Below are 27,305 nucleotides of genomic sequence, written 5' to 3' on the forward strand. Positions count from 1 at the left end.
GTATCTGGCTTACATGGGACCTGGAGAATCTTAACCACTAAGCCATCCCTCTGGCCTTTTTTTTTTTTTTTTTTTCTTTGCCACTTGCTCCATTGGCAGATGAGATAAAAGTTCTCTTTCCTCAGTTCTGGGTTAGCCCTCATTTAAAAATAAGCAAATATTGCTGGATGTGGTAGTGCATGCCTTCAGTGGAAGATCACTGTGAGTTCAAGGCCATCCTGGGACTATATAGTGAATTTCAGGTCAGCCTGGGCTAGAGTGAGACCCTACCTTGAAAAACTAAAAAAAAAAGACAAATAAGGGCTGGAGAGATGGCTCAGCAGTTAAGGCACTTGACTGCAAAGCCTAATGACTTGAATTCAATTCCCCAGTATCCACATAAAGCCAGATGCACAAAATGGTACATGCATGAATCTGGAGTTCATTTGCACACATGCACATACACACACATACTCTTTCTTTCCTTGCAAATAAAAGAAAAAAAAAAGGCAAATAGGGCTGAGGATTTAGCTCAGCAGTAAGGCTTTTGATTGCCAGATGCAGGATACTAGGCTTAAGCTCCCAAACTATAAAAAAAAAATAAAATATATAATTGTCTTTTTAAATTTTAGTTGAAATAGTTGTTTCTGTTAACTTGTAGGTGGATGTTACTTGGTTATAAATATCAAATACTTCATATTTTTAATTATTTGAGGGTAGGAGAAGAAGAGGAGAGAGTAAACATGGACTCACCAGGGCCTTTTGAGGCTGCATGTGAACTCTGGACACATGTGCCACTTTGTGCGCCTGGCTTTACGTGTGTACTGGGGAATTGAACCCAGACTGACAGACTTTGCAAACAAGTGCCTTTAATCACATAGCCATCTCCCTGGCCCTCAAATGCTTTTAGATTTTAGAATTTTGTTATGTGTATCAGTTTCTCATTGCTGACAAAGTGCTTGACAAAAGCAACTTAAGCAAGAGTTTCGTTTTGTTCAGTTTGAGGGTACGGTCCATTCTGTCAGGGAAGACATGGCAGCAGGAGCCTGAGGCAGCGGCAGCTGGTCATACTGTGTGCATAGTCAGGAAGTAGAGAGCAATGAATGCTGGTACTCAGCTTTATTTCTTTTAAGTTTTTATTATTTATTTATTTATTTTTTAAATTTTATTTATTAGAGACACATGGAAAGAGGGAGGGAGGGTAGGAGGGGAATAATGGATATGCAAGGTTCTCTAGCCACTACAAACAAACTCCAGGTACATGGGCCATCACTTATGTTGGACCTGGAGAATCAAACCTGGGTTCTTAGCTTATGCAGGCAAGTGCCTTAACTAAGCCATCTCTCCAGCCCATCTTTTTATTTATTTATTTATTTTTATTTTTTGCTTTTCAAGGTATAGTCTCACTATAGCTCAGGGTGAACTGGAATACACTCAGTAGTCTCAGGGTGGCTTTGAACTCATGGTGATCCTCCTACCCTGCCTCCCAAGTGCTGGGTTTAAAGGCATGCACCACCATGCCCCACTCCATCTTTTTTTTTTTTCCCCCCTCTAGGTAAGGTCTCACTCTAGCCAAGGCTGATCTGGAATTTACTGTATAGGATCAGGGTAGCCTTGAACTCCTGGCGATTCTCCTACCTCTGCCTCTCAAGTGCTGGGATTAAAGATGTGCGCTGCCACACCTGGCTTCCATCTTTTTTTTTAATTAAAAAAAAAACTATTATTTTGTGTGTGTGTGTGTGTGTGTGTGTGTGTTCATTCTTATGTGAGTCAGTGCATGTGTATTATAGCATGTACATGGAGGTCAAAAGATAGCTTTTGGGTTGGTCCTTGTCTGTGGACTTCATGTGAGGCAGGGCTTCTCACTCTGGATTCTAGCTTTGAACTTCCAGGAAATTCTCTTGTCTCTGCCTTCCAGATCACACTCAGTGTCAGCATTCTGGGATTACAGAAGCACTCCATGGTTCCTGGTATTTTACATGGGGTCTGTGGGTCAAACTCATGTACTCAAGCTTGAGCAGTGAGTGCTTTATATACTCAGCCATCTCCCCATCCTGCTTCCTTCTACTTATTCAGTCCAGGAACCTAGCCCATGAAGTTGTACCACCTCTACATAGAATAGGTCTTCCTACTTTGGCTAACATAGAAGCTCCCTCACAGGCATGTCCAGAGGTTTGTCTTCTAGATGATTTTAAAACCTGTCAAGTTGGCAATTCTTAATAATTGTAACACTGTATTTCCTGAAAAACTCACTTTATGGTTTGGGAAGATGGGTCAAGTGCTTGCTGTGCAAGCATGAGAACCTGAATTCAGATCCCCCATCCCCAGAATTTTATGTGGGTAATCGCAATAATGGGGAGGTAAAGACAGAATCTCAAAGGCTTACTAGCTAGCTAGTTTGCTCAATTTGTGAGCTCTGGATGTGGTGAGCGACCCTATCTCAATAAGGTGGACAGCAATTGAGGAAGATACCTGATGTTAACCTCTGTCTTCTACATGGACTTGCACATGTGTGCACACACCCTCACACATATACAAACCACCCACATACACATGTAAAAAACTTCATTTCATGACAAACTTTATTAACTATTCAACTTCTTTTTTTTAAGTTTTTGTTGTAAATAAATTTAAATTTATTTTTATTTGTTTGAGAGAGAGAAAGAGGCATATAGAGAATTGGCATGCCAGGGCCTTCTTCTGCTGCAGATGAACTCCAGATGCATGTGCCACCTTGTGCATCTGGCTTATGTGGGTCCTGGGGAATCAAACCTGGGTCCTTTGGCGTCACAGGCAAGCACCTTAACTGTTAAGCCCTCTCCAGCCCTCAACTTCATTGTATTTGAAAAGGACTTTTTGAACTAATTTGTTTTTTCAGATTTTGGAAGCATTTGCCAGTTCTTTGATTCAGAGAAATATTTTGATGAGAAGAGATATTCCTACTTTAACAAAATACCAGTTAATTCTGGCAAGAGATCAATTTAGGAAAAACCCATCTCCAAATATTGCGGTAGGTATTGTTTTTCCTTCTTTTTTTTTTGAGGTAGGGTCTCACTGTAGCCCAGGCTGACCTAGAATTTACTCTGTAGTCTCAGGGTGTCCTCGAACTCATAGCAATCTTCTTACCTCTGCCTCCTGAGTACTGGGATTAAAGGCATGTGCCACCATGCCTGGCTTGTGGTAGATATTCTTAAATAAATGTTGGTGATTGAGTAAATTAGTACTGAGAGCCTGGATAAAGTTTAAATGATGATTTCTTAGCTATGTATTAACTCCTTTAGAATTAAGATGGGATTATGGCAGGTACATAGCCAGTTTATGTATTAGTTATTTTCCTTGTTAATGTGACAAATACCAGACAAAGGCAACTTAAGGAAGTTTATATTGATTCACACTGTGAGTATGCACTCTATGTTGAAGGGAAAGTCACGTTGATACTTGAAAGGCTGAAGTGGGAGGATCTCTGAGAGATCAAGGCTAGCCTGGGAGACAGTGTGAGATGCTGTTTCACAAAAAATTTAGGTAAGATTTATATAGTTTATGAAAGTATGACAAAATCTAAGAGGAGGTGTAGTGACTTATTAAAATTTATTTTTATTTTATTTTTGGTTTTTTCAAGGTAGGCTTTCACTGTACCCCAGGCTGACCTGCAATTCACTGTGTAGTCTCAGGATGGCCTCGAACTCATGGCAGTCCTCCTACCTCTGCCTCGTGAGTGCTGCCATTTAAAAGCATGCTCTTCCACACCTGGCCAAATTTATCTTTTGACTTTTATCAAATTATTAGTCTTTTAGTCCATTTCTATTTTGTAGCATTAAAGAGCCATGAGAGGCTAGATTGTAACTAAATTTTAAACCTTGTACATTTAATCTTACTCTTCACACCAGAGTTGGAGGAAGCATTACAGAAAGCCGATTTTTTTGTTTGGATTTTTTGAGATAGGGTCTCACTAGCCCAGGCTGACCTGGAATTCACTATGTAGTCTTAGAGTGGCCTCAAACTCTCGGTGATCCTCCTGTCTCTGCCTTCCGAGTGCTGGGATTAAAGGCAAGTGCCACCATGCTCGGCAAAGCTACTGATTATTAAACTTTTAATTTTTTATTTACTTCAGAAAGAGAAAGAGGCTGATAGAGAGAAAAGGTGCTCCAGGGCCTGCAGCCACTGCAAAGAACTCTAGATGCATGTGCCACCTTGTGCATCTGGCTTTACGGGGGTCCTGGGGAATTGAACCTGGGGCTTTAGGCTTCATAAGCAAATACCTTAACTGATAAGCCATCTCTCCAGTCCTAAACTTTTAATTTTTATTATTTATTTATTTTGTTTTGTTTTTCGAGGTAGGGTTTCACTCTAGCCCAGGCTGACCTGGAACTCTGTGTAGTCTCAGGGTGGCCTCGAACTCATGGCAATCCTCTGACCTCTGCCTCCCAAATGCTAGGATTAAAGGTGTGCACCACCACACCTGGCTCTTTATTTATTTATATTTTTTCTGGGCGTGATGGATCTCAGCAGTCAAGAGATTGAGGCAAGATGACTTCTATAAGTTTGAGGACAATCAGTGCTATGTAGTAAGAAACTGTCACAACAAAACAAAAACAAATACCAACAACCCAAAAATTATTTGTGCTTTATGAGGGTATGTCTTTATCTGATTTATTTTCCATGGTGTCTCCTGTATCCAGCTCAGTGCTTGGCCTATGGTACATACTTATAATAATTTTTTTTGTGGTTGTTTTGTTTTTCAAGGTAGGTTCTGACTCTAGCCCAGGCTGAACTGGAATTCACTCTGTATCTCAGGGTGGCCTCGAACTCACAGCGATCCTCCTACCTGTGCCTCCCAAGTGCTGGGATTAAAGGCGTGCACCACCACGCCTGGCTACTTATAATAATTTTGAGAGGACACATGAATTTATATACTTGAGATAATTTACCTATGAAGAGAAATAATATGTAGTGGTTTTCAGTTGGATTTAAGAAAAAGAAATAGGTTTCATTTGGAAAACACTATACTTTTTCATAGCAATCTCCTATAGCATGACATTCAGTAGAACTAACAAATTATAATCACTGTAAGCCAGGTACAGTGGCTCATGCCTTTAATCCCAGCACTCGGGAGTGGGAGGTAGGAGAATGGATTTGAGTTTCAGGCCAGCTTGAGACTACATAGTGAATTCCACAACAGCATGGGAGAGTGGGCCCTGACAAAATATATATTTATATATATATATAAAGGGAATGGTTGTTATTATCATTTGAATTGTCTTATAAATGTTACAGCTTGGGCATGGCAGATGTCCTTTCATTTCCTTGTCTTGTTAAATTAACACATGCTTATCCTTCCAGGGAATACAGCAAGGCATAATTGAGGGAGAGTTTGCTATTTGTATAAGCTTATATCACGGTTATGAATTATTGCAGCAAATGGGAATGAGATCATTATATTTCTTCCTTTCTGGAATTATGGGTGGAACAAAAGGTAAATTATATGAAATATTGAAAAAATAGTGATGTCTATTATTCTGGTGTAAAACTTTACAGGGTTGAGTTTGGGGCTTTATTTTATTTTATTTTTATTTATTTATCTGAAAAGAGACAGAGAAAGAGAGAATGAATGGGCACACTAGGGCCTCTAGCCACTGCAGACGAACTCCAGAAGCATATACCACACCATATGCATCTGGCTTATGTGGGTACTGGGGAATTGAACCTGGATACTTAGGATTGGCAGGCAAGCGTCTGAACAAGTAATTCATCTCTCTACCCCAACTTTGGTTATTTTAAAATATTTTACTATTTTTATTTGCAAGCAGAGAAAGTGAGCAAGCAAGTACCAGGGCCTCCAGAAACTGCAAATGAACTCCAGATACATGCACCACTTTGTGCATCTGGCTTTATGTGGCTACTATGGAATTGAACCCATGTTGTTAAGCTTTGCAGGCAAACTTGAGGTTTTTGTTGTTGTTGTTTTTTCAATTTTTCTTATTAACAACTTCTATGATTATAAAAAATATTCCATGGTAATACCCTCCCTCTCCCCCACTTTCCCCTTTGAAATTCCATTCTCCATCACGTCCCCTCCCCATCTCATTCAGTATCTCTTTTATTTTGATGTCATGATCTTTTCCTCCACTTATGATGGTCTTGTGTAGGTAGTGTCAGGCACTGTGAGGTCATGGATATCCAGGCCATTTTGTGTCTGTGGGGAGCACGTTGTAATATTCTTTCCGCCACCTCTTCTGCAATAGACCCTGAGCCTTGGAAGGTGTGATAGAGATACTGAAGTACTGAGCATTCCTCTGTCACTTCTTCCCAGCAGCATGATGCCTTCTGAGTCATCCCAAGGTCACTGCCATCTGAAAAGAGAAGGTTCTCTACCAAAAGTGAGAGTAGCATTAATATATGGGTATGAATATTAAGAGAAATGCTTAGTGGGAAGTTTGATGAGCATAGTATGGTACATTTAGCCAGACAGCAGTAGATGTTACACCCCTAGGGCTCATGACTACCCCTGTTGTAGGTTTTCAGTATTAGAGATGTATTCCCTCTCATGGAGTGGGCCTCCAGTCCAATTAGAGGGCAGTTGTTTCCTGCCATGACAGATGTGCCACTATTGCACCCGTTGGCTCATTTTGCCTTGCTGGCCAAATATATGCCTTGCAGTGTCCACTATTGAGTATCTTCACTGGTGGTATCTCTTTCTTCCATTGAACTGCATGCAGAATGGCTTCTTCCAGCTTTCTGTCAGCTGGTCTGCATGGAGGAGGTAATCAGCTCGGTTCCAGCAGGATTTCTCAGTGACCTGGTAGCCCAAGTATGTGGAGTCTTCAGCAGTAGGGTTTTACAATCTATTCCTGGTGGGAAACCAAAGGCTTCGACAATGGCCTATAATGTTTTGGGTCCTGGGGAATCAAATCTGGGTCCTTTGGCTTTGCAGGCAAGCACCTTAGCCCCTAAGCCATCTCTCTAGTCCAGTTTCTTTCTTTCTTTTTTCTTTTTTGTGGTTTTTCTTCTATGATTTTGTTGAAGACGCCTACTATGCCTCTGGAGTGGAGTTCTTCTCCTTCTACTATGCCCTGAATTCTTATATTGGATCTTTTCATAGTGTCCCGAATATCTTGAAATTCCCACTCACGCTTTTCTATAAGTTTGTCTTTCTCTTTGTTGGACTGCATTAGGTCTGCCACCTGGTCTTCTAGCTTCGATATTCTGTCCTCTCCCTCATCCATCCTACTGGTGAGATTTTCTACAGAGTTTTTTATTTCATTAACTGTGTTCTTCATTGCTAGTAATTCTGACTGGTTTTTCTTTATTATTTCTATTTCCTTTTTTATGTCTTGTATTGCCTTCATTATTTCATTAAATTGGTGTCCTGTATCTTCTTTGATTCCTTTGATTTCCTCTTTGATTTCTTCTTTGATTGTTTTGATGTGTTCTTTGACCTCTTTGAACATATTTATAATCATTCTTTTGAACTCTTTCTCAGGCATTTCCTCTAACTCTTTCTCACTGGAGGACATTTCTGATGCATTAATACTTTTAGGTGGATTTATATCGTCTTGCTTTTTAGTGTTTCTTGTGTTATAATGTATATATTTTTGCATCTTGGATTAAGTTAATGCTTGGATTTTCTAGCTAGCTGTGTATTCTTAGCTGTATCAATTGATTTGATGTAATATATTTTCAGGGTAGGACCTTAAGGTGTTAGGTGTGGCTCTTAAGACTCTCAGAGTATCTACCAAGATGTTCTTAGGGGTTGAGTTTCCCTGCTATAGGAGTATTCAAGCAGGCTGAGTGGAATAAAATACAGGTAGATTCTAAAATTTAACTAAACACTGTACACATTCAATCAAAAACAGCCCCGAGTATGTATGCAAGAGTAGTTATTAAAACGACCAGATCCTCTATCAACAAAGAGGTTAAGATTTCTGGTCTGTTGAGGGATCCAAGTCAGCTTGTGACCAAGTGAGACCCTTCCCTGGTGCAATCCCAGTTACCTTGGATGATTTTGGTCTCAGTCAAGTTGCTGCCTGGGTCGTCGGGCTGCTGTTCTGATTTCTGGAGCTGGGCACTTGCTTTTCCTGCGGGGCATACTGAGCCGCTGCTGCTGCTGAAGCTGCTGCTGCTGTGTCCACTGCCGCTGCTCCCCCTGAAGCTGCTGCTGCCGAGTCTGCCGCTGCTGCCACTCCTGGGGGGCCGCTGTTACCGGTGCTGGAGCCGCTGATGTTGCTGCCGAACTCTGCTCCTGCTTGGGTCCCGCTGTCAGCCCAAGTTGGCGCGGCCCGGGACCGCTGATCTGTTCGCTGGAGCTGGGCTCAGGCGGTGGGGGAGGGGAGGGAGCCGCAGCTGCTCTGGTTCTCTCACTGCTCCACGTGTTCTTCTACCTCGTGGTCTGCTCCTCCGTTGCTCGCTGCCGCTCTCCCCTCACGTTTCCCAAGTTGCAGAGAGCGCGGTGTGAGGGGAAAATCCCGCACCTGGCTTTTCCTGCGGCTGGAGCCGAGTCTGGCGGCTTTCTGGTGCGCCACGGTTGCGGCGGTTGGCCGAGCTGCCGGAGCCGCTTTTCCCGCCTGTGCAGGCTCTGGATGCCCTGGAACTCTTCTACTTCTCCGCTGCCACTTCAATTTCCTATACACCTCACTTTTTAGTAAAAGTGTGTATTTTGCTGAGTTATTTTGGTCTTTTTCCCCCCTACACTGCTTTGGCGTGGTACCTACACCGCCATCTTAACCAGAAGTCCTTTTTTGTGGTTTTTCAAGGTAGCATCTCACTCTAGCCCAGGCTGACTTGGAATTCACTATGTATTCTCAGGGTAGCCTCAAGCTTAAGGCTATCCTTCAACCTCCTGCCTCCCGAGTGCTGGGATTAAAGACGTGCGCCACCACGTGTGTCCTAGTTTTTATTTTTAATTTAGAATTCTGACTTTCTGGTTAAAATTTACTTTCCTTTAATAAATAATTAATGTGAGGGCTAGAAAGCTGGCTCAGTGGTTAAAGTGCTTGTGTGTAAAGCCTTCCAGTATGGGTTTGATTTCTCAGTACCCATGTAATGCCAGATACACAAAATGGTGCATATATCTGGAGTGCTAAGAGGCCTTGATAGGCCCATTTTCTCTCTCTTTCTATTTCTTTTTTTCTTGTTTTGTTTTTCACAGCAGGGTCTCTCTGTAGCCTAGGCTGATTTGGAATTCTCTGTGTAGTTTCAGGGTGGCTTCAAAATCACCTCAATCATCCTACCTCTGCCTCCTGAGTGCTGGGATTAAAGGTGTGTACCAGCATGCCCGGCTCTATTTATCATTATCTATATGCTTGCAAATAAATAAATAGAAATATTTTAAAGGAATAACTGGCCAGCCTAAGGCTACATAGTGAATTCCAGAACAGCCTTGGCTAGAGCTAGACCCTACCTCACCCTATCTCAAAAAAGGTGGGGGGCTGGAGAGGTGGCTTAGCCTTTAAGGCATTTGCCGGCAAAGACAAAGGACCCAGATTCAACTCCCCAGGATGCATGTAAGCCAGATGCATAAGGGGCACATGTATCTGGAGTTCCTTTGCAGTGGCTAGAGGCCCTGAGCGTCCATTCGCTATCTGCCCCTTTCTCTCTCCTCCTCCCCTCTCTCTCTCTCTCAAATAAATATATGAGAGTATAATAAAAATAATAATAATATTAACTGTGACTAAGTTTGATTTATTTGCTTATTTCTAAAATCTTTTTTTAATTTCTGAAGGAATGACACGGGCAAAAACTGAACTTAGCCGGAATGAGGACTTCTTGAAACTCTATAATCATTTGGAGAGCATATTTGCACAAACACGGAACACTTTAGCAAGTGGTGGTTCTGCTGTCCAGAAAGGTCGGATTTGTTTTCACTCAAATTATATATGTGTGTGTGTGTGTGCATGTGTGTATACTTTTTTCTTTTCTTTTTTGAGGTAGGGTTTCATGGGCTATATATTCTTTTACTTGGGCAAAGTGGCAGCTACTTGGGAGGTTAAGGTAGGAGGATTACTTCAGCCCAGATGTTACATACTTAGCAAAACCTATTCACCAATAAATAAATTTTAAATTGTTTTCATTTATTAAAATTAATTGAAGCCTATCATGGTGGTGCATGTCTTTAACCTCAGCAACTGGGAGGCAGAGGTAAGATGATTGTCATGAGTTGGAGGCCAACTTGAGACTACATAGTAAATGCCAGATCAGCCTGAGCCAGAGTAAGACCCTACCTTGTAAACAAAACAAAGCAAAATTAAATGATGTTTTTCTCTCATGATGCACATGTCTATCCATACTTTTTTCTTTTCTTTTAGAGAGAGGCATGGAGAGAGAATTGGCATCCCAGGGCCTCAACTACTGAAGTTGCACTCTAGACGCACTACCTAATGGGCATGGGCAACCTTATACTTGCCTCACCTTTGTGCATCTAGCATACTTGTTGTTGTTTTTTGAGGTAGGGTCTCACTCTAGCTCAGGCTGACCTGGAATTCACTATGTAACCTCAGGGTGCCTCAAACTCACAGTGATCCTCCTAGCTCTGCCTCGCAAGTGCTGGGATTAAAGGAATGCGCCACCATGCCCAACTCTAGCATATTAAAAAAAAACACAATTTATTATTTATTTGACAGAGAAAGAGGGAGAGAGAGAGAATGGGTGCACCAGGGCCTCCAGCCACTGCAAACGAACTCCAGATATGTGTGCACTCTTGTACATCTGGCTAATGTGGGTCCTGGCGAATTGAACCAGGGACCTTTGGCTTTGTAGGGAAATGCCTTAAGTGCTAAGCCATCCCTGCAGCCCTCTACTCTAGCATACTTTTTAATATAACAATAGACCTGTTAAATGCTTAAGGTTTCTGTCCTTTTAGTTAGAATGTTAGGATGAATGCATGCAAGTTTATAAACTCTAGCTGGGCATGGTGGCACATGCCTTTAATCCCAGCACTCGGGAGGCAGAGGTAGGAGGATCATCATGAGTTCGAGGCCACCCTGAGACTACATAGTGAATTCCAGGTCAGCCTGGACCAGAGTGAGACCCTACCTCGAAAATCCAAAAAAAAAAAAAAAAAAAAAAAGTTTATGAACTCTAACTTTTATAATATGTTAAGAGTGGTTACTGATGTTAAACACAGATTAGAATGTTTAAACATTGAACAATAGTTTAACTAAATATGTATTTTTTACCTGTTGCTTTGCTGTTGATGACCATTTGAATTTTATCTTAATATTAAATTTTTATAGAAATTTGTAATTTCCTTTTTACAATTACATGATACTCACTGTTTAAAAAGAAAAAAGCAATGCTTTCATTGTTGGTTTTCTTTTTGTTTTTTTCTTTTTTTTTGTGGTAGTTGTTTGTTTTTCTTTTTAGAAAGATTCTCATATAGCCAAGACCAGCCTCAAACACTTAGACATGCTATGTAGCTGGGGCTGACCTTAAACTCCTGATCCCTCTGCCTCCATCTCCCAAATGCTGGGATTACAGGTATGTACAACACTGCCCAGGTAAAATATTTTGAAGAAGGTAACTTACCTTACCATACATTAAGAATTTACATAGAGGGGCTGGAGAGATGGTTTCATGGTTAAGGCACTTGCCTGCAAAGCCAAAGGACTCAGGTTCAACACCCCAGGACCCACATAAGCCAGTTGCACAAGGGGGTGCACATATCTGGAGTTCATTTGCAGTGACTGGAGGCCCTGGTATGCCCATTCTCTCTCTCTCTCTGTTTCTGTGTCTCTTTCTCAAATAAATAGAAATAAAATATTTTTTAAAAAAGAATTTGCATAGAACACAGTAGAAATAAACTTGGGTGTGTTTTTTTTTTCTCCCTTTTGTAGGAGATAAAGAGAACCAATTTTACTATAGTCACCCAAAGTTAAAGAAGTTAGAAGAAGTTGTAGTTGGACACTTCAAGTCATGGAATGGTATGTAACATTTAGTACCACGGCAACCTAGTTACTGACCTAAAACAACAGTGTTGGATTCAGTGAGAGTATCTACGTCAAGGAAATACACAAATGAGCAAAAGAGAGGACACCTGGACATTATCCTCTGGCCTCTGCATGCGTGTGCATGGGGTGTGCACATCTGCACATACTTTCATATGCCACATACACAGTACACTACACCATACATACTACACACATGCATATACACATGCAAAAAATGTCTTAAATTTATTAATTTTATTTTATTTTGCTTTTTCGAGGTAGGGTCTCACTCTAGTTCAGCCTGACCTGGAAATCACTCTGTAGTGTCCGGGTGGCCTCAAACTCATGGCAATCCTCCTACCTCTGCTTCCCGAGTGCTGGGATTAAAGGAGTGTGCCACCACACCAGGCTTAAAATATTTTTTGAGATAATTACTCTTTAAGGCTTGCATTTCCAACTAGTTCTTCTCTAAAAGCTATTCTCTTTCATGGTGGGGGTGGGGGGAGTACCAGGGATCAAGCCCAGGGCCTTGCACATGTTAGCCAAGCACTCTGTCTACACTGAACTAGAACTTGGACCTAAAAGCTTTTTGTAAAAGTTGTAATTAAAGTCTTTCTGTTACACAGCTAAAAACAGCTCTGAAAAGAAATGTCTGGAAACCAGAGTTATGATCTTTTCTTCATTTCGAGACAGTGTGCAGGAAATTGCTGAAATGCTTTTACAGCATCAGCCTATTATTCGAGTAATGACCTTCATTGGCCATGCCTCAGGGAAAAGCACAAAAGGTTTCACCCAGAAGGAGCAACTGGAGGTAATGAGTTCTGCAAATGAGGAAATACAAATAAAATTGATTTGTTTTGCACTTGGGCTTTTTTGTTGTAATTCACTGCTCAATTCCATGCTTGAAGATAGTTTATTAATTAACAAACATACAGGATAAACATATCTTAAAAAAATTTTTTTTGTTTTTATTTATTTATTAGAGCGACAGACAGACAAAGAGTCAGAGGCAGAGAGAGAGGGAGAGAGACAGACAGACAGAATGGGCATGCCAGGGCCTCCAGCCACTGCAAATGAACTCTAGACGTGTGCGCCCCCTTGTGTATCTGGCTAACATGGGTCCTGGGGAATTGAGCCTTGCATCGGGATCCTTAGGCTCCACAGGCAGGCACTTAACTGCTAAGCCATTTCTCCAACCCAAGATAAACACATTGTGAAAAATCAGAGAAAGTGTTACATGTGGCTTTGAATCATTGGCTTGTTTCTTTGTTTTTGGTTTTGAGACAGAGTGTCATGTAACCTTCTATTCCATCTGCCAAGTGCTGAGATTACAGCTATGATTACCCCCATGCCCAGTTTATATTAAATAATTATAGAGCTGGAGGGATGGCTCAGCAGGTAAGGCACTTGCCTGCAATGCCTAATGACCTGGGTTCGATTTCTCAGTACCCACATGAAGCCATATGCACAAAGTGGTGTGTGCATCTAGAGTCCATTTGCAGTGGCTAGAGGCTGTGACGCACCTATTCTCTGTCTCTCTGTCCTTGCAAATAAATAAATAAAATGTTAAAAAATAGAATTATAGTTTTTATAGCTAGTATGTGGCCCACATTGACTGTTTATCTGTTGCAAAAGGAAAGCAGTTGTTTTAAGTTACATGTAAATAATATGTCAGGTGTCATTTTGGTTTAAGGTCATTAGAGATTCCAAAAGGAAATGAAATTACTCGTTCTTCTTTATTTTGATTTTCCAAGGTAGGGTCTTATTCTAATCCAGGCTGACCTGAAATTCACTATTAGTCTCAGGCTGGCCTCAGAGTTACAGTGATCTTCCTACCTCTGCCTCCACAGTGCTAGGATTAAAGCAGGTGCTACCACACCAGGTTTATAACCATTATTAACACAAAAGAATTAGGCCTGTTGTTTTCATTTGGTCACCCTCTCCCTGTGTCTTTTCTCCATTCCACATCATCCTTGATGCTGCTTTTAAATCCGATTTCACCATTTTTGGGTAAGGGGAAAGCATGGTTGGATCTGCAGTTCTTACATATTTGCTTGTAGTAATCTTGAAGTCATTTTTGTTTCAGGTAGTGAAACGATTTCGTGATGGTGGTTACAACACATTGGTTTCTACCTGTGTTGGTGAGGAGGGTTTGGATATAGGGGAAGTTGATCTTATCATTTGCTTTGATGCCCAGAAGAGCCCAATCCGCCTCATACAACGAATGGGTAGAACTGGTCGCAAGCGACAAGGCAGGATTGTAGTGATCCTGGCTGAAGGACGTGAAGAGCGTGTAAGTACATGTGTGCAAGCGTGGTTGACATTTGTTCTAGAGAAATATAGCCCAAAGACAATGTTTCATGAGTCATAGTCCAAACAATCCATAAGTAAATGTGGCTTGTTTTCCCCCTTTGAATTCGATTCTGAGTATTTTTTCTTATACTATGAATTTTTTTTTTTTTCGTGGTAGGGTCTCACTCTGGTCCAGGCTGACCTGGAATTAACTATGTAGTCTCAGGGTGGCCTCGAACTCTCGATGATCCTCCCACCTCTGCCTCCCAAGTGTTGGGATTAAAGGCGTGCGCCACCATGCCCGGCAAGAATTTTTTCATTAATTATTTTTGTTTGTCCACATGTGTGAATGTTCTCATGGCTGACTGTTGGTGCACCCATGCCATGGAGTACACAGAGGTTTGAAAACAACTTTGGGGTCTGCCCTCACTGTTAACTCATTGGAGGCAGGATTTCTTTTGATCTTGTGCTGCTGCTATTCTTTTTGCTGAGTTTGCAAATAACTTCTGCAAAAGTCTTTGTACACCATCTCATTGTCAGTGTGCTGGGATTACAGAAACCTGATATGGCCTCTGTCCTTTTAGGTGGAGTTTGAGGATAAAAGCTCAGGTACTACTCAGCCTTGAGTGGCAAGCTCTTTATTCCATGAGCCATCTTCCCAGCCATTGTAACAGAAATGTTTGATTGAATTCATTTTCCTAATTTTTGTCCATGTAAAGAAACACTTTGGGCTGGAGCAATGGCTCAGTGCTTAAAGATGCTTGCTTGAAACACCTGACAGCCTGGGTTCTATTCTGTAGTACCTATGTAAGTCAGGTGCACAAATTAGTACATGCACCTGGAGTTCATTTGCAGTGGCTGTGCCCTGGTCTGCCTTCCTTTTCCTCTCTCTCTGTTTTACTCTCAAATAAGTAATAGAAACACATTTACTACTTCAGTATTACTCAACATTTAATTAATTAATTAATTGTATTAATGAGAGAGAGAATTGTCATGCCAGGACCTCTAGCCTTTGCGGTCAAACTCCAGACATGGGTGTCATCTTGTGTGCATGTGTCACCTTGCGTTTATGTGAGTTCTGCAGGGCCGAACCTGGGTCCTTACCCTTTGCAGGCAAGCATCTTAACCACTAAGCAGTCTCTCCAGCCCCTGTTTATTTCAACTATAGTAAACAGTGTTTTTGTCATTTTATATAATTAGCTAAATAAATACCAAAGAACGTGTACCAGAGACAACATGTGATGGGTAAAATAAATTTATTTGCCATGCATAGTGGCACGTGCCTTAAATCATAGCACTTGGGAGGCAGAGGCAAGAAGATTGCCATGAGTTTGAAGCCAGCGTGGAGCTATAGAGTGAAGTCTGCCTGAGTTTGAGTGAGACCTTTCCTTGAGAGAAAAAATATATATATTATGTGTGTGTGTGTGTGTGTGTATTCTGAAACCAGTCTAGTCTCTGACCAACCAGTCTAATCTATGTGGTGAGTTCCTAGCAAGTGAGAGACACTGTCTCAAAAATGGTGAGCTGAGCTGGGCATGGTAGTGCACTCCTTTAGTCCTAGCACTTGGGAGGCAAAGGTAGGTGGATCATCATAAATTTAAGGTCACACTGAGACTGCATAGTGAATTCCAGTGGTCAGCTTGGGCTAGAGTAAGACCCTACCTCAAAAAAACAAAAACAGGGCTGGAGAGATGGCTTAGCGGTTAAGCGCTTGCCTGTGAAGCCTAAGGACCCCGGTTCGAGGCTCGGTTCCCCAGGTCCCACGTTAGCCAGATGCACAAGGGGGTGCACGCGTCTGGAGTTCGTTTGCAGAGGCTGGAAGCCCTGGCGCGCCCATTCTCTCTCTCTCTGCCTCTTTCTCTCTCTCTGTCTGTTGCTCTCAAATAAATAAAAATAAATTAAAAAATTAAAAAAAAAAAAAACAAAAACAAACCAAAACAGGTGGGCTGCACCTAAGTAATGACAACCTGGAAGTTCTGTGACCTCCACATGTGTGCACATATGTGCATGTGTATGCATTTTTCATATACATACATAAATATGCACATACAAAAAAATCACCTCTAAAAAATATGCACTCACTTATTTAACCATATGTGTAAATATTGGCAATATTCAAAGCAGTAAGATCATAAAAATACATTTCCTTTGTGATATACTTAGATGTATTTTTGTAGGTAAATAAACTTTGAAATAATTTTATTCAAATGTTAATCTAACAATTTACTAATTTTTCTTAACATTCAAGACAATAAAAATTCTATTCTTTAGTATTTAAGTGAGTCAAAGTTTAGTTTAATGTTTATACTAAGCTCAAATTGACATAGTTTAATTTTATGTTTATACTAATCCCAAACTAATATAATTGCTTGTGATAGCTAAATGTTTATTATGGAAATAAATTTGACATTTTATATTTGTTTTCACAGACATATAATCAAAGTCAGTCCAACAAAAGAAATATTTATAAAGCTATTTCGGGTAACAGACAGGTCCTTCATTTTTACCAAGGAAGTCCACGAATGGTTCCTGAGAATATCCATCCAAAATTACACAAGATGGTCATCACGCATGGTGTCAGGGAACCAGAGAAGCCTTCTCAGAAACTACAGCGAAAGTCATCTCTCTTTTCCTCCATAGATGGTAATTTTCTTTTTCCCATATGACACACTCTTTTACTCTCTTGTTCTTAGCTAGCATGTCCTATCTTGATATAGTATTTCTTCTCTGAAAGTCAGTGTGTGTTCTAAGATATGTTGGGTATTGTCTTTGGAAGAATACAAAATCAGGCAAAGGGATGGAGACACTGGCAGTCCAGAGTGATAGAAACTAGTAGGGAAAACTGAAAATGTCTTACTAACCCAGAGGATCCTCCACAAATTACAGCAAAGAAAGAAGTCAGTTTTATTCATGAAGAAGCATTAAGTCAAATTACAGTATGTGTTGTTGACAATCTACAATAATACAAAAGCAGAAAGAAATTCTGCACATCTATATACTTAGTCAGGTGCAGTCCTTAACATACTTGTTCTCAAGATTGTATTACCTTGCCCTCAGATAATGAGATGCTGCCATTTGTTGTACATTCTTTCAACATTCACCATAGATTCACCTGGTAATAATTCATATAGAAAATTATGTTGGTGTTTTACCTTTATCCAGAGGAATAACAAAAACTTCTCTCATTTCTATAAAGCAGATGTTAACAGTTTCCAGAAAGGTGCCTGGGCAAGCTTCTGTGGTTATTGGGGATTGGGACATTATCTTGTTTTCCTTGATGTTTACATTTTGAAGACATAGTTTCTAGACCCATAAGAAAAATACCTCTGGTTTTAAAAAATGGATAGCAGCCTGCTTATTAGCCTTTACTGGATTTATACCTGTATCTCTGCCAAAGAGGATTAAAGGAAGGATTAACCAGTACTAGGTGTCTCTGGAAATGGTCTAAGAAATGGAAAAGGACAGTCTCCTTTTTCACAAAGGAGAAACTTTTTTTTTTAATTGGTATCTTAGAGCCAGGTGTAGTTGCACATGCCTTTCATCCCAACACTCAGGGGGCTGAGGTAGGAGGATCTCTGTGAGTTAAAGGTTAGCCTGGGCTACAGAATGGGTTCCAGGTCAGCCTGGGCTATAATGATACTTTGTCTCAAAAGTAACAAGCAGGGCTGGAGAGATAGCTGAGCAGTTAAGGCATTTGCCTACAAAGTCAAAGAACCCAGGTTTGATTTCCCCAGGACTCATGTAAGCCACATGCACAAGATGACACATGTGTGGAATTTGTTTGTCGAGGTGGAAGGCTCTGGCACACCCATTCTGTCTATCTGCACATTTTTCTCTCCCACCCCCCTCTCTCTGAAATAAAATAATAAAAGAAAAAAAATTTTTTTAAATAACAAAAACATAAATAAAAATAAACAAGTAAATAAATTGTCATCCTTAAGACAGAGTGATGACATTAGGGCACGGCCACACTGACCCAAGAGAGAGACACAGTCACCGTTCTGACACAGATAGTCTGCAGTAAGGAGCACAGTTAGTAAAGAGAGTGTTGCTAGTATTTGAACTGCCAAGGCTTTGCTGATACTAAGAAAACTTCACGGAGTATTTGCACTGTGAAAATGAAGAGCCTTGGGGCTGAAAAGATTGTTCAATGGCTAAAGGTGCTTGCAAAGCCTAACAGCCCAGGTTTCAATTCCCAAACCATTCACATAAGCCAGACACAAAAGTGGTGCAAGTGTCTAGTGTTTGTGTGGGTGTAGGTATGTTAGGGACTCCCTGTAGACCAGGCTGACCTGGCATTCACTCTTTAGTCCTACCTGGCCTCAAACTCACAGCAATCCTCCTACCTTTGCTTCCTTAGTGCTGGATTACACCTGGCTTTTTTAAAAAACATATCTATATCTATATATAATTATTAATTCATTTGAAGAGTGGGGAGAAGCAGAAGAAAGAATGGGCATGCCAGGGCCTCTTGCCATTGCAAATGTACTTCAGACACATGCACTACTTTGCATCTGGATTTATGTGGGTACTGAGGAACTGAATTCAGGCTATCAGGCTTTGCAAGCAAGAGCCTTTAACCAGTGAGCCATCTCTCCACCTCTGTTTGGTATTTGTTTGCAATGGCAGGAGGTCCTGGGGTACCCACACACACTTAAATGTGCAAATAAATAAAAATTAAAAATGAAAATGAGGAAAATTTATTTGTGTTTTACTTGATCTTTGAGGAGGGCTAGTAAAGGATCACATAGGTCATACAGCACCTAATACTCTTAGAAGCTTGTGAAAGACTTGGGGACCATCATGCCTGTGGAGGTAGGAATGTTTCCTGCTGTGTCCTTGTTTAATGAATTTTCAGTCTGAACTTGAATAGCTTTTTTTTTTTATTTTATGAGGTAGGGTTTCACTTTAGCCCAGGCTGACCTGGAATTCACTATGTGGTCTCAGGGTGGCCTTGAACTCACGGCGATCCTCCTACCTCTGCCTCCCCAGTGCTGGAATTAAAGGCATGCACCACCATGCCCGGTTTGAATAGCTGTTAATAAAAATTATATCATTATTCTTAGCTATATAGGCGGCAGGAAGATTCCTGAGCCCTGGATTTAAAAAGCTACCCTGAGCAGTACAGCAAGGTGCTTTGGTTTTTTTCAAGGTAGGGTGTTGCTGTAGCCCAGGTTGACCTGGAATTCACTACATAGTCTCAGGGCGGCCTAGAACTCACAGCAATCCTCCCACCTCTGCCTCCCAAGTGCTGGGATTAAAGTTGTGTTTTATTTATTTGTTTATTTTGAGAGAGATAGAGAAAGAGAGAGAGTGAATGAGCCTGCCGGGTCCTCTGGCCACTGCAAATGATCCGCAGATACATGTTCCACCTTGTGCATTTGGCTTTACAAGGGTACTGAGGAACCCAATCTGGGTCCTTTGGCTTTGCTGGCAAATGCCTTAACTGCTAAGCCATCTCTCCAGCCCTATTTTTCTTTTCTTTCTTTCTTTTTTTCTTTTACTTTTTTTTTTCTCAATTTTTATTAACATTTTCCATGACTATAAAAAATATCCCATGGTAATACCCTCTCCCCCCCACTTTCCCGTTTGAAATTCTATTCTCCATCATACCCCTCCCATCTCAATCAGTCTTCTTTTACTTTGTTTTGTTTTTTTTTTGTTTTTGTTTTTGTTTTTTGAGGTAGAGTTTCACTCTTGCCCAGGCTGACCTGGAATTCACTATGTAATTTCAGAGTGGCCTTGAACTCATGGCGATCCTCCTACCTTCTGCCTTCTGGGTGCTAGGATTAAAGGCATGCGCCACTACGCCTGACTCAGCCCTATTTTCTTTATCAGAGTTTACTTTATTCTTGAATTCTCCAGTATGATAGAGAGGATTCTTCCTTATGTTGAAAAATCTGTCTTCTTATTGACCTAATTTTGTCTTCTAAGTAAAAAAGTGGTTTTCATGGAAAGATAAATACTACATGGCTCCTAGTCAAAAGGGTACCGTCAAAGAGGTGAACAATGTTGAGGAGACTTGTAAAATCAGGAAGTAACGAACAGTAGGTTTGTATGCCAACCCTGTTTTCAGAAGTGGAATGAATGCTTTAGCAGAATTAGAAGTGAATAGACTTAAGTCAGTAGAGTTTGAGTTGATATATATACTTTGCCATGCAGATTTTTTTTTTTTTTTTTTTGAGGTAGGGTCTCACTGTAGCCCAGGCTGACCTGGAATTCACTCTGTAGTCCCAGGTTGGCCAGGAATTTACAGTGATCTTCCTACCTCTGCCTCCTGAGTGCTGGGATTAAAGATGTATGCCACCATTTTAGGCTTGCCATGCAGATTTTTGTTGTTGCTGTTTTGGTTTCTCGAGGTAGGGTCTTACTCTAGCCCAGGTTGACCTGAAGTTCACAGTATAGTCGGAGGGTGGCCTTGAACTCACAGCAATCCTCCTACCTGTACCTCTCAAATTCTGGGATTAATACCCCGCTCCATGCAGATATTTTTAACCTCCTTTAAAGTATGTTTTTAACTTGCAGGAACAAGGCAAAATTCCTCAAATAAAAATGGGTTCTTATCAGAAGAAGAATTTTCATTATGGAACAGACTATATAGATTAAGAGACAGTGATAAAATTAAGGAAATAACATTGCCTCCAGTTCACTTTCCATCTTTAGAAGATGAGGAAAGCAGAACAGTAAGTTGATTTTGTTTATTTGTTTGTTTACTTTTTGTATTTTTTTTTTGTTTTTTCGAGATAGGTTTCTCTCGAGAAGGAGAGGGAGAGAGGATAAAATGAATTGAGTGTACCAGGCTCTCTTGCTACTGCAAACCAACTCCAGATGCATATACTGATTTGTGCATCTACCTTATGTGGGTCACTGGGAAATCAGCTGGCAGGCAAGTGCCTTTAACTGCTGAGCAATCGCTCCAGCCCTGATTTTCTTATTATATATAGTTATTTTTGTTATGTGTTTTTTTTTTTTTTTTTGAGATAGGGTCTTTTACTCTAACTCAGCTTACTCTGTAGTCTAAGTTGGTCTTGAACTCATAGAAACCCTCCTACTTTACCCTCCAGAGTGCTGGAAGCATAAGCATGAGCCAATATTCTTGGCTTGTCATTTTTGTATAATTTATTTTTATATAACTTATGCTTTTTCTTCATAGTTTTTTACTACACAAGCATTTCTAATCTTGCAGGGCTGTATATTTTACCCTGAAGGATGGCATGGTTTGCTTGGGTATTTCCCTTATGTGTTTTGGGATTTTTCAATATTTTTGTTTGTTTGTTTGTTTGTTTGTTTGTTTCAGTATTCATTTTGAGGTAGGGTCTTACTCTATCTAGCCCAAGCTGTTCTGACACTCTCTCTGTAGTCCCAGACTGGCCTTAAACTCACAGCAATACTGTTACCTCCTAAGTGCTGGGACTTAAGGCATGTGCCATCACACATGGCTTTTGATTCAGTTTTTAATTAATCTGCCTCCTTTGTATATTGTAGGGTCTAAATCTAACACTGTAGTAGTTTCAAAGCCAAACATTTTCTCATGTATTTCTGTTCTCATGGGAACTATAAAAATAGACTATGATAAAATTGAAACTCATGGCAACTGATTTTAAAGATGCTTATACTTTGAGGTTATTTTCCTTTTTATTTCACTGAGATTTATAGTTGAGAGTGCCTAAATAAAGTCAAATGATTTGAGTGAAGCTTATTATCTACATATTAATTGCTGTATCTTTCAAATCAGTTTGTGAAATTTCAGTGAGTATATATGTCTGCTTTTCTCATTTTATGTTTGTTTTTCTCTTTTTGTCATTGGGTAAATTCTTAATTAAGACTCAAGAGCCAACCATGGGAGCTCATCAACTCTCTCTCTCTGAATGGAGACTATGGCAAGATCACCCTTTTCCTACCCATCAGGTTGACCATTCTGATCGATGCCACCAGTTTGTAAACATCATGCAAGTGATAGAAGGAATGAGACATGAAGAGGTAGAGCTCACTTATTACCTTTACCTTTGTCTGTCTGTATGTCTATATCTCTCTCTCAGTTTGTGGAGACAAAGTCTTGCAATGTAGTCCAGGCTAAACTTTACTGTGAAACACTCCTACTTCAGCCTCCCAAGTACTGGAATCCTTGGTAGGCATGTGCTTGTCAGTCTATAACTTTCTCTGACATATGATGAAGCTAGAATGCTAAACTGTTACAGTTTTCTTTTTCTTTGAGGTAGGGTTTCACTCTAGCCCACACTGACCCAGAACCTACTTGGTAGTCTCAGGCTGGCCTTAAATTCTCAGTGATCCTTCTACCACTGCCTTCCAAATGCTGAGATTAAACACATGCACTACCATGCTTGGCTAAGCTGTTAGATTTTTTTTTTTTTCAAGCAGAGAGAGACAAAGAGAATGGGTGTGTGAGAGGGCCTCCAGCCACTGCAATGAACTTAGATGCATGTGCCATTTTGTGTGTCTGGTTTTACATTGGTGTTGGGGAATTGATCCTGGATCATTAGGCTTTGCAGGCACACACCTTAACCACTAAGCCATCTCTCCAGCCCCAACTGTTATATTCTTCTTCATTTTTTTTTTGTTTGTTTCATAATAGATTTCTTTCCAAAGGACAAAACATTTAGACAATTTAAATACAAGTCCACCAGAATTCATATCAGTCAGCAATGATGCCACAATGTGTTCTCACTTACAGATACTTGCCAGTGTTACCTAAGTGCTCTCAGTGAGGAAGGGGCTCTGATAGCTTTATTAATGTACATCCTTCTTATCTGCAATGGAATTTACAATTTCCTGTAGACACATTAACTTTTCTGCACGTATATCAGGAATTTCAAACCCAAACTCATCTTCCATGGACATAATAATCTCCACTTGGTCCAAACTGTCTAAGCCCAGGTGTTTCATAAAATGGGAATGAGAATTGACCAAGAGCTTTTCAGGATCAATCTTGCCATAGAGTTTCAAGACATACAGAACTCAGTCCTTGATCTACTCTAACGTCAGAAGAGGTACATCACTATACTGGTGGTACAAATACGTGATTCTCCCTGTAGAGCACCAAGACCCGCTGTGCAGCCCCAGGATTCATCTGGGTTCCCTGAGGTGGGGGTGCACAAAGCAGTGCTGGGAGGGTGGGCCCAGACTAGCATGGGGACCCATGGCAGTGGCATAAAGTCCACCTATACTCTTAATTTGAAGTAATTAGTATTAGAAAAAGAAATAGTATAAGCAATTATATCTATGAGTATTTTATTTTGTAAGTTCTTTGTGATTTTAATAAGGAACCAGTTGTTTTGCCTTGAGAGAAGAAATAAGTTTAATTATAAGAATATTATCTAAATATCATATCACAATATAATTTTAGTATGTTTAATGATTTATATAAATTATTTATAACTAATTTAGGATTCTTGTTGCTTTAGGATTTCTTGGAATATTCTCTATCATGTAGGTTCTTTGGTATCTCCTGATGGTGCTTCAGTGAATTATTAATTTCTTGAGCAGTTTCTTTTCTTTTCTCTCTCTCTCTCTTTTTTTTTTAAATTAAATTAAATTTTTTTTTTTTTGTTTTGTTTTTTTGAGGTAGGTTTTCATTCTAGCCCAGGCTGACCTGGAATTCACTATGTAGTCTCAGGGTGGCCTCGAACTCACAGCGATCCACCTACCTCTGCCTCCTGAGTACTGGGATTAAAGGCATGTGCCCCCACGCCTGGCTCATCTTTTCTCTCTTTGATATGTGTGTGTGTGTGTGTGTGTGTGTGTGTGTGTGTGTGTGTGCATATTTATATGTGTGAGTATGTCATGCACATGTCACTGCACACGTGTGGAGGTCAGAGATTAACCTCAATTTTTGGTACTTAACCTTTGAGACAAGGCCTCTCTTTGACAGGCTATCTAGCCCATACACTTCCAAGTAATTCTATCTTTGTCTCTTCTGTCCCAGGAGTGTTGAGATTGCAAATACTATCGTTACATTGTCTACCTTTTTGTGGGTTCTGGGGATCCAAACTCAGGCATTCACATTTGCACTGCAAGCACTTTTTCCACTGAACCATCTCCCCCACCCCTTGGACAGTTACTTTTCTTTTTATTTTTTTCGAGCAGGGTGTCACTCTAGCCTAGGCTAACCTGGAACTCACTGTGTAATCTCAGGCTGGCATCCTGCTTACAGGGCTCATACTACCTCTGCCTCCTGAGTGCTGGGATTAAATGTGTATGCCACCATGCCTAGCAGATACTTTTGTGCCACTTCCTGAGAAAACCAAGTGCCAGTCTCCCATGCGGGGAGGTAGTCAGCACTATACTAACAAGGAATTGTCTCTTCTGTGTATTCAGCACTGAAATTTAAAAAAAATTAACTGATTAAAGATAACACCATAGTTCCACAGTAATGGCATTTCTTGATTTGTCAGATTTTTTTTTTTTATCCATTTTGAGAGAGCAAGTGAGAGACAGAAGCAGAGAGAGAGAGAGAGAGAGAGAGAGAGAGAGAGAGAGAGAGAGAATGGGTGCACCAGGGCCTGTAGCCACTGTAAACTAACTTCAGATGCATACACCCCTTGTACACCTGGCTTACATGGGTCTTGGAGAATCAAACCGGGATCCTTTGGCCTTGCAGGCAAACACCTTAATCACTAAGCCATCTCTCCAGCCCTTGTCAGAGTTTTTAAGATTTAAAACAAAATAGTTTAAATAAGATAGTTTTTGAAAAGATTTTTACTGTAGATTGAAACTCATTTCTGAGAATTAGTGTTCTTTTGTTTTCCTGTGACCTCTTCATGTCTCTTGTTTCTAGGATGAATGCAGCTATGAATTGGAACTGAAGCCTTACTTAAAAATGGAAGATGTTATCTCCACATTTAGTGCTCCCCAGAATGAATATTGTAATCTTTCCAATGACCCCAGTATTACTCACAAAAAATCTTCATTTATGCAGGATATAAATCGAGGCAGTTTATTCTCAGTGATAAAATCTGATGAAGAATGTGATGAAAATTTTAAACAAACTCATCCCAAGCTGACTAAAATTATTTCTCTAAAGAGAAAAGCTTCTAAAGAAATGAGAAAAGACCAACTTAATAAGGAAATTAATGACGATGTGGATTCTTTAGATACTGACAGGAATTCTGTGGAAGCTGGTTTGCAGGCAGACCTGTCACATGAAGGAAGGGCATCAAATACTGGTGTAGGTGCCACCACATGTGCGACCAATGACAATGCCTCTAATTGTCCAGATATGATGCTTACAGAGTGTCCTGTTACAGACAAATTGGGTTTATTTGCTGGAAATTCTGTAGATTCTGGTTATAATAGTTTCAGTGATGAGAAATCAATTTCATTAAATTTGTTTCTTGAATTTGAAGAGCTCTGTATAGCTCAAACAAATGAACAATTTTCTAATTGCCCTTCATTGACAAAAGAAGTATTAGCGAATGTAGAGAGATTTTTATCCCATTCTCCCCCTCCTCTCGGTGCACTCTCAGACTTGGAATGTGAAATTACGACTAAGGGTTTGGGACTTGAGAATTTGCACTGCCTGCCTTACACAGAACAGGTACAAAATTATAAACCCACCTGTTTATTGTCACATTCAACTATGATTTCACAACAAAATTTAGACTTGGGCTCATTTAGACATAATAATCATCCTTTTGAAAAAAGTTGTCATTCTGATACAGCCAATGAGAAGATTTCTGATGAGTCCTGCTTTGGTGACAAGTCTGGGGCTGAGGTAGCTAATAATAGTAGATATAAACATTTAGTATCTAACAGTTCTGCTCAAATATATATAGACCCTGCAAAGAATTTAGCTGAGAATAAAACCCATGAAGGTAATAATGACCTCCCAGTATTGCACACTGATCAGGATGGGAGTTTACTATTATTTGAAGATGATAATGAAATCAGTGATGTGAGCCTTTCTCCCTTTAATGGTAATTGCAAATCTTGGTTTATGTCACATAAAATTCTTGAGAGTGAAGAGGCTCCCGTCTCTCAGTTCTTAATTTCTGATGAGCTTTTGTCCAATGTTAATTCTGAACCTGAAGAGCAAGTCATCTCTGATTTTAATCATTCGAAGTCATGTGAAGGTTTGGAAGATGGACATGAAAAATTGAAGAGCAATGACTATGCCTTTGATAGCTCTAGGGATTTATTTTCCGTTACCTTTGATTTAGGGTTTTGTAGCTCAGATTCTGATGATGAAAGCATGGGGCATGCAAATACAAATACCAGCAAACAGGTGGGGGATCTGTCTGGAAGACATTCAGATATTAAGCAGATAAAGGGTGCACGTTCCATTTCACGAGATTGCGTTGAGCAGTTCATAAGTGGAGCTATGCCTTTCTCATCCCAAGAAGATAAGCACTGTACACATCATTCACGTTTTCCACCGAGAGCAGCGGACAGCCAAGTACTTGAATTGCCTCAGTTTTCCTTGGCAGTAAAGGAAAAGGTGATGTGTACACCACAGTCTGCATCACACACATTAAACTTGTGTTCTAAGATAAGAGAAGAAATGGTTAAGACCCCAGATTCTAATAGAGAAACTTTGAATTCAACTTTTGATGATTTAGAATTTTCTCTAAAAAAGGCCAAAAGCAGTGATCAAGTCTGTCTGCATCAATCCCACCGTTCTACTGAAGGTAAGGTTCCATCTTTATAAAACCATTGACTTGTTCTAGGATGATAATTCTGGTTAATCTTAAAAACTTGTTTACTGATAGTTTTCATACATGAGTATAATCAAGTTTGATCTTAATCTCCTCCCTTACCTTCTTTTGTCCTACACCCCACTTCTACAGAACACCTTATTTCTAATAGCCCCTCTTCTGTTTTTGTTTTGTTGTGTTGTGTTTGTTTGTCTCATTCTAGCCCAGGCTGACCTGGAATTCACTATGTAGTCCAAGGGTGGCCTTGAACTCATAGCCATTTCCTACTTTTGCCTCCCCAGTGCTGGGATTAAAAGATGCACCACCACACTGGGCCCTCTTCTGACAGCAGATTTTTATCTCATGCCCTGGGAATGTATTATGCTATTTAGTGCAAAGTATTCAAAAATATATAAGTAGGCCTTACTTGGTTATAAAACATAATCATGTGTCAGACATTTGA

The 27,305-nt window shown here is 40.2% G+C and overlaps 1 protein-coding gene across 8 annotated transcripts in view; it reads left to right on the plus strand.

The window, feature by feature from the left end:
- Positions 1–27,305, plus strand: part of Fancm (FA complementation group M) — a 70,563-nt gene that overhangs the window by 17,874 nt on the left and 25,384 nt on the right. For all 8 annotated transcript variants that reach the window (XM_045154573.1, XM_045154576.1, XM_045154574.1 and 5 more), the window contains 10 exons: positions 2,858–2,989; positions 5,320–5,452; positions 9,698–9,823; positions 11,808–11,894; positions 12,527–12,711; positions 13,987–14,193; positions 16,622–16,835; positions 20,718–20,875; positions 22,017–22,172; positions 24,988–26,836. In XM_045154573.1, coding sequence (XP_045010508.1) covers positions 2,858–2,989; positions 5,320–5,452; positions 9,698–9,823; positions 11,808–11,894; positions 12,527–12,711; positions 13,987–14,193; positions 16,622–16,835; positions 20,718–20,875; positions 22,017–22,172; positions 24,988–26,836 — 3,247 coding nt within the window. The remainder of the gene's footprint in view (positions 1–2,857; positions 2,990–5,319; positions 5,453–9,697; positions 9,824–11,807; positions 11,895–12,526; positions 12,712–13,986; positions 14,194–16,621; positions 16,836–20,717; positions 20,876–22,016; positions 22,173–24,987; positions 26,837–27,305) is intronic.

Source organism: Jaculus jaculus, chromosome 7 (assembly GCF_020740685.1).
Source record: "Jaculus jaculus isolate mJacJac1 chromosome 7, mJacJac1.mat.Y.cur, whole genome shotgun sequence".
NCBI classification, from domain to species: domain Eukaryota; kingdom Metazoa; phylum Chordata; class Mammalia; order Rodentia; family Dipodidae; genus Jaculus; species Jaculus jaculus.